A 7,558-nucleotide genomic window follows, 5' to 3' on the forward strand; every position below is an offset into this window, starting at 1 on the left:
GTATCCCAGGTGGTTGCTAGGGTGTTGCGTGGTGGTTTCTGTGGTATCCTAGGTGGTCGCTAAGGTGTTGCTCGGTCGTTCTGTGGTATCCCAGATGTTTGTTAGGGTGTTATAGGTGGTTTCTGATGTAACCCAGATGGTTGCTAGGGTGATTCTAGGTGGTTGCTGTGGTGCTGCTAGGTTCGCCATATGGTTAATTATGGCATAAACAAATAAATGAAAATGCACCACTTTCATTGCTGTACGAAAAAAAAACTGTCCCTTAGCGATTATTTTTTACGAAAATTCATTCGAACGTTCCACAGTTGCAATAGTGTCAATATCTCAAAAAGTGTGGGACGACAAAAACCATGAACCAAGAGAGCCCTGAAAGGAGCAGGTGAGTCCAAACTTTTGACTGCAAAGCTAAAACAGAGTGTAAGCCATCAAACAGCTGAGGAGTCTGAGGAGCCCTGTTGGTGGCGTCCCATATAAACAAAACCAGTGTGTGGCCGTGACTTAGTAAGGCGTGGGAATGAGAGGACGAAGCCTTGGCCACAGCTCAATAAGGCATGATCTTGTTCCCACAGCTTACAAAGTCATGGCCAGACTTAATTATCTCGTTCCCACACTGTATTACAGACAGAAGACAGAGTGTTTCTCCACAGTCCAAGCTAAACCCTTCTTTCTCCTGATTCCTGAATCCTGAATCCTGAATCGTGCTGTTTTTGTGTTCCTGCAGGAAAGCGCAGAGACCTGCAGCCCCTCCAAAGGCTTCGGGTGTAACGAGGTAAGGGCCAAGGTTGAAAAGCGGGTTCTTTTCTGCAGCCAAGAGCAGAGAGCGCAGCTAAAGACGTGGGAGTAATTCCATCCATTTTTAATCAGCCACAGAGTTTAAATTTTAACTGGTTTGCTCTCAGAAAGAAGACGAGATTACACTCATCTTAGAATGACTTACATCACCGACGTCTGCCTGTCTGCCTGCCTCCCTGTCTGCCTGCCTGCCTGCCTGTCTGCCTGCCTGTCTCCCACTGTTAGCTTCCATTTGGGAGGGGAAGAATAAACTACACTGCAAAAAATTTGATCTCTTCAAGCGACATCATCTCAGACTGAGTCAGTATATTCAATAAGTCCTATTTTGAGATATATTATGAAACTGTTTATCTTAAGTTAAGTGATACTTCTTTAATCCCACCTCCACGTTTTACCCATCCGTGAAGTGAAACACCACATACACACTAGTGAACACACACACTAGGGGGCAGTGAGCACACTTGCCTGGAGCGGTGGGCAGCCCTATCCACGGCACCCGGGGAGCAGTTGGGGGTTAGGCGTCTTGCTCAAGGACACCTCAGTCATGGACTGTCGGCACTGGGGATCAAACCGGCAACCTTCCAGTCACAGGGCCAGTTCCCTAACCTCCAGCTCACGACTGCCCCCATGTAACGATGGGGAGCGAGGAGGCGGACGCATGCGCTGAGGTGAGCGACGTTTATTAAGGCCAAATCCAGGGTCATAGTCACAACAGTCCAGGGTCAAACCCCAAACACCACGAGAACACAACACATCCACCAATCCAGACAGTTCAGACAAAGACCAGCAACCAGACGGGGGAAAACACAGGGCTTAGATACATAAGGGTGAACAAGGGACAGGTGGAAACACAGGTGGAGACAATCAGGGCCGGAGTAACCAAAACAAGGGGCCAGACTAGGAAACCAAAACAAACGCACATGGATGAAAAAGTAAACAAAAAGCACATGGACCGGACTGGGAGGGGCCAATCGTGACATCTTATTTCTTTACATTTTTTGTTTATGCTATTCTAGTTAATCAAAAGATCGCACTGTCCTGGCAGGTTATTTGGCTGGTTGCAAACAGATTCCTTGCAAAGACCTTATGAGCCAACAAAGCGAGAAAATTTGACATATTTGTTGCTAAAATCACTTAAAATGAATAAAAACGTCAGTGTTACTGCAGTGCTGAGAATGACCCACCACCCAAACAGTCCCTGCTCTGTGAGGGTCCATGGGGGTCCTGACCATTGAAGAACAGGGTAACAGAGTATCAGAGAAACAGATGGACTACAGTCTGTAACTGTAGAACTACAGAGTGCAGCTATACAGTAAGTGGAGCTGATAAAGTGGAGAAAGAGCGTAGAAACGAGGAGGTGGTCAGAGTGTGATGCCTGACCGGTGAATATAATACATACAAAAATGTATTAGTCCCACAACAGGGGCATTTTGAACCACCACATACACACTAGTGAGCACACTTGCCCGGAGCGCTGGGCAGCCCTATCCACAGTGCCCAGTGAGCAGTTGGCGGTTAGGTGTTTTGCTCAAGGGTACTTTAGTCACATACTGTCAGCTTCGGTCACAAGGCTGGTTCCCTAACCTCCAGCCCACGTCTGTCCCAGTGACTGCCTTTATACCTACACTCACCAGCCACTTTATTAGGTACCCCTTGCTAGTAAAAGGCTGGACCCCCTTTCACCTTCAGAACTGTCTTAATTCTTCGTGGCAGACTTTCAACAAGGTGTTGGAAACGTTCCTCAGAGATTCTGGTTGGTTATTTGAGTTCCTGTTGTCTTTCTATCATCTGGAACCAGTCTGCCCATTCTCCTCTGACCTCTCACATCAACAAGGCGTTTTCGCCCACACAACTGACCGCTCACTGGATATTTCCTCTTTTTCGGACCGTTCTCTGTAAACCCTAGAGATGGTTGAGCGTGAAAATCCCAGCAGATCAGCAGTTTCTGAAATACTCAGACCAGCCCGTCTGGCACCAACAATCACGCCACGTTCAAAGACCCTTAAATCCCCTTCCTTCCCGGTTCTGATGCTCGGTCTGCACTTCAGCAGGTTGTCTGGGCCACCTCTACATGCCTAAATGCAGTGAGCTGCAGCCATGTGATTGGCTGATTAGCTATTTGTGTTAACGAGCAACTGAACTGTACCTAATAAAGTGGCCGGTGAGTGTATATGACTACCTAATAATGAGTGTGCCTGATTTTTCCATTTTTTTCCTGCTTACTCGTTTATCTTTTCTCCTACAGGCTCTCATCGAACCCGAAACAGTGGTGCCAAAATTCAACACGAGGAACCGGAGCCCAGGCCTGAAGCTCAGCGTTGGCGTCTGGATCCTGTGGTTGATTTACACTGCAGGAATCTTCGCTATCTAAACCTGCCTGAGACGCGAGGACAGGACCTTACGAGACCAGTCAACAAAATCTCCAAACGACCAAATTCTCTGCTCGTGTGTCCTCTCTCTACTACTACAGCTTTATTTGCGTCCAAATTAAAGAGAAAGAAACCAAGAAAACGGTGGAATTTGCAGAACGGAGGGACACATATCCGAGACTAAAGTGCCCAGCGAGTGAGAACCGCGGCGGAAAAGACGGACAAGTGGACGTTCCTCGCTTCGGACGTTCTCTTGGGAATAAACTGACCGTGCGCTTTGCTGCCCTGGTAGACTCGTGGCTAAGATCTTAGTGGACTTTCTGGGAGTCTACCGTACAGCTTCTTCTCTCGCGGATGTTTGGTTGTACTTGTGTGATCTGTTCCACCCGCTGACCGACTCTGGACCGACACCTTTTCTCGCGAATCCTCCGCATCAAGCCCCGACTTCTGACGGATTTTTTTCGCACTCTTTCCACCCTGACAGGTGCTTCTGCTTTTTTCGCATTGTGGTTTTTTCTTATTTTTTTCACAGCACCTTCTTTCTTTTTCTTTTCTCCTCCTTTGCGCCGGAGGAGTAATTACTTTTCTCTCGTGGTTCTTTTTTCAATGCGAAGTTGTTTGAAGTATAAATCTGTAGCCTGTCGACATGGTGTGAGGGCGTGTCGCCGCTGACAAGCTTTCTTGTTCCTGTTCTGTGCTTTTCTGACGGATTGAAATAAAAAAGAGAAGAAAAAAAAAAGAAATATAAAAAAAAAAAAAAATTAAAGAAACGTTGAAGCGCTTCTGAAAAGTACTAATCGATCAAGAGGTGGACTGGCACTTGCGGAGTATTTGTTCTAGTTTAAAGTGGATTTACGGTTCTAATGGGCTGCCCACGAGTACAGTATAATTTCCGTCTGTGAATATGAAAATGTTCTCTCTTTTTTTTCCTTTCAGCTGTACAGATCATGATTATTATGTAAAGTCTTTACGTCAAGGTGGAGAACAGCGAATGGTGGAATTATAGTTCTGCTGAGGTGACTGAGTGGCAGTTAGGGTGTGTTTTCTTATACATGCACTTATTAAATCTGTGTCCTCGGGCGTTTATGACCTGCACCCACTCTTAAAACCATACAGCACCAGTCAAAAGTTTGGACCCAGTTGAATGAGTACTTTTCATCGTCATTCAGGCCTAAACCTGGCCTAAAGTAGGTCACTTGCCACAATATATCGCATTCTGTAGCTTCATCGTTTTTGCACATCTGACTACAATATCCAGCATGCATTACGCAAATGCATCATGCAGCCAATTGGAATCCAGTCTTGCCCACTGATCAATAGGCTAACAAATACAACCAAACTTCACCTTGGCGTTGGCATCTTCACAGGTATAAATTTGAAGCCCTAACCCGATCGATACCGCTGAACTTGTGACCTGAACCCAATCCGAGTCTAAAGTCGGCTCAGCGTCTCGTTCAAAATTCCCTTCCCACCTTACATGGTGCCGCATTTAAGGTGGAACATAACATTCAAGCATGCTCTTGAATGGCTGAAGCCTAAGCTTGACCTCCTGGCCTGTCTGAACTAACGCTATGCTCACTTTCAGTCAGGACCACATAGTCAGAAAAAGTACTGCTTCCTTTTGAGGTAATTAGATTTGGTGGTATCTCTCTTTCCTGGGAGCAACAGAATGACCGTACCTCCATAGGCGTACCTCCGGCCGGCAGGAGCGGGCACCCTGATGAATTTAGCCAGTTGAATGCATAGCAGACGATCAGCTGGGCCATCAGCTGACTGAGATCAACAGCTGGTGATCTGAGATTGAGGCCTGAGCTCGACATCACGGCCGGCCTGAGCTGACGCTGCGCTCAATTTCCGTCAGGACCACTTTGTCAGAGAAAATGTTTCCACTTGCAGTCGTTGGATTTGTTTTGGGACCTCCCTGCTCTTCCATGTGCACACATGGAAAGCCTAAGGCAGGAAGAGCAGCAGAAGGACCCCCAAAATTACCATACCAAGCAAACCACCAGACAGAAGGAGCTCGCAAAGTTCTTTCAGAGGAAGCAGCAAGACTAAAGCAGCTTTAAACAACACCCTGATGAATTGAGCCAGTTGAATGCATCTCAGGTGATCAGCTGGGCCATCAACTGATTGAGATCAGTCGGTAACAGCTGGTGATCTGAGATTGAGGCCTGAGCTCGACTACACGGCCTGCCTGAACGCCGTGCCACTGCTGGCCAAGCCTGGCAGAAAACAGCATCGATACTGCTGCCACTCTAGAGCAGGAATATCAAACTGGGGACCTTCTGGACCAAAGCACTTTGGAGATCGGTGATGAGCTGATGAGCTGAATCAGGTGTGTTTAATGAGACAGTATGTTGAAGTCTGCAGTGCTTTGGTCCACGAGGGCTGGAACCTGACCCCCTGCTCTGGAGACACTGACACCGCCGCAGGAGGACAGAAGATATATTTACACCTGATTTAGTGATGGTTACAATTTCCACTTATCTCAGAATTTCTTAATTAGTAGCAATACTTGGCTCAGCACCAATAAAACCATGAGCAGTCAATATCGGCTTATGTCATCGGCCAGTCGATACATTGGCCAAGCTGTAATGCCTGTGTTCGTTCGTTTTGCGATGCCCTGCCAAGTCATTTTCTGTTCTTCAGTTCTGTTGGAAAAACATCTCAGGTGGTTCCTCCTGATGTTTCTTGAGAAAACGCTAGGAGCATGTAAGGCTGCATTAATGTGGGCCTACTTTCAAAGCAATTCCATCCCATGTTTTTATTTATTTATCTTTTTTTTTGTATTTTATTATCATGTCTTTGCGATTATTCGGAAATGTTGAAAAGTTAAGGAAAAGCCTTTTTTGAGAATCAGAATCAGGATTCTTTATTGATCCCAGAGGGAAATTGCAGTTATTACAGTTGCAATCATTCATGTAAAAGAATAAACACTTTAATAATTTAAAACAAAATTCGTATGAATACAATAAACTGATGGTGGCTGTGATAATAAAAATGAAGCATACTCTTTAAAGCAGTTCAAATTATTGCACCTCTGAGTTTTTGCACACGTAATTATCATTACACATATGGACAGTTAGGTATTGAGTTTTGCACGGATAAACCATAGTATGACACGCTGAGGGAGGAGTGATAGAGTTTGATGGCCACAGGTAAGAATGACCAACTGTGGCGCTCTGTGGTCATTTCGGTAGAATGAGTCTGGCACTGAATGAGCTCCTGTGTCTCATGTGGAGCCATTGTCCATAACGGCCTGCAGCTTAGACGGCGTCCTCCTCTCCGACACGGCCGTCAGCAAGTCCAGCTCCACGCCCGTAACACCACCGGCCTTGCGGATCAGTCTGTTGAGTCTGTTGGCGTCTGCCACCCTCAGCCTGCTTCCCCAGCATGCGACAGCATAGTGGACAACAATCGACACCACAGAGTAGGTGTGTCCAAACTTTTGCCTGCTGCTGTATGAGCCAATCAATTTCTGGCCACACTAAATGATGATATCCGCCAAAGACGCGGGCAGGTGAACGCAGAGGGCTAAAGAAAGTTAAACTTGTGAAAACAAACTTTTTAATTTTACAATGTCCTTCTTGCCAAATGTGCCCCAGATTGCATTATTTTATGCATCGTGTGTTCAGTTTTTGCAAAAGCACCAGGAAAACACGTTTCAGTATTGGAGACACACCCTAAGGAACGAGCGGAGGTGCCAATGCGACGAGTTATTAACAGCCATTGTGTAATCTGTCTAATATTTGAATAGAAATGTATACAAAATAAAACCTCATTAACAATCTATGATGTCCAGTGTTGCTGTACAGTCTGCCACATCACTTGTTAGCTGCATTAGCTTGATTACCTACATTGCAGATGCTGATTGGTGGTGAATAAGCTTAGGAAGGACCAATTAGCGTCGATAAAACTGGACAAATGTACGGGTTCAGGCGTCGACGTTAATGGCATTCGGCTGACGCTCTTACCCAGAGCGACTTACAATTTGATCATTTTACACAGGGAGGCCAGGGTGGTGTTAGGAGTCTTGCCCAAGGACTCTTATTGGTCTAGTGTAGGGGGGTTCCCCAGGTGGGGGATTAAACCCCAGTCTACAGCGTAGAAGGCAGAGGTGTTACACACTACACTAACCAACCACGATTCCTTGCTTCAACATGGTTTCTACTGTGTTTAGCTTTAGAAAGGAGTTTTTCAACAAGTTAAGATGTAAACAAAGTCATTGAGCGCTTCCATGTGAAATGTCCCATGCTTGTCACAGTGGTGGTGATAGGAACCAGACATCCACCTCTAAAAGCTCCCTCAGAGACAGTGATCACACGAACTGGTTATGGTTGCATTGTTTTATGATAAAAACTCTTTAAAAAGATGGGCTCATTAGTAAAGAAGACGGT

At 46.0% G+C, this 7,558-nt stretch overlaps 1 protein-coding gene across 1 annotated transcript in view; it reads left to right on the top strand.

Annotated features, from left to right (window-relative positions):
* gfra2a (GDNF family receptor alpha 2a) overlaps window positions 1–6,951 on the top strand; it is a 158,691-nt gene extending 151,740 nt beyond the window's left edge. Inside the window, exons 8-9 of the mRNA XM_017684572.2 lie at window positions 722–769; window positions 3,038–6,951. Of these exons, the coding sequence (XP_017540061.1) occupies window positions 722–769; window positions 3,038–3,163 (174 nt within the window). The 3' untranslated portion in view covers window positions 3,164–6,951. The remainder of the gene's footprint in view (window positions 1–721; window positions 770–3,037) is intronic.
* The last annotated feature ends 607 nt before the right edge of the window (window positions 6,952–7,558 follow it).

This window comes from Pygocentrus nattereri, chromosome 29, assembly GCF_015220715.1.
Source record: "Pygocentrus nattereri isolate fPygNat1 chromosome 29, fPygNat1.pri, whole genome shotgun sequence".
NCBI lineage: Eukaryota > Metazoa > Chordata > Actinopteri > Characiformes > Serrasalmidae > Pygocentrus > Pygocentrus nattereri.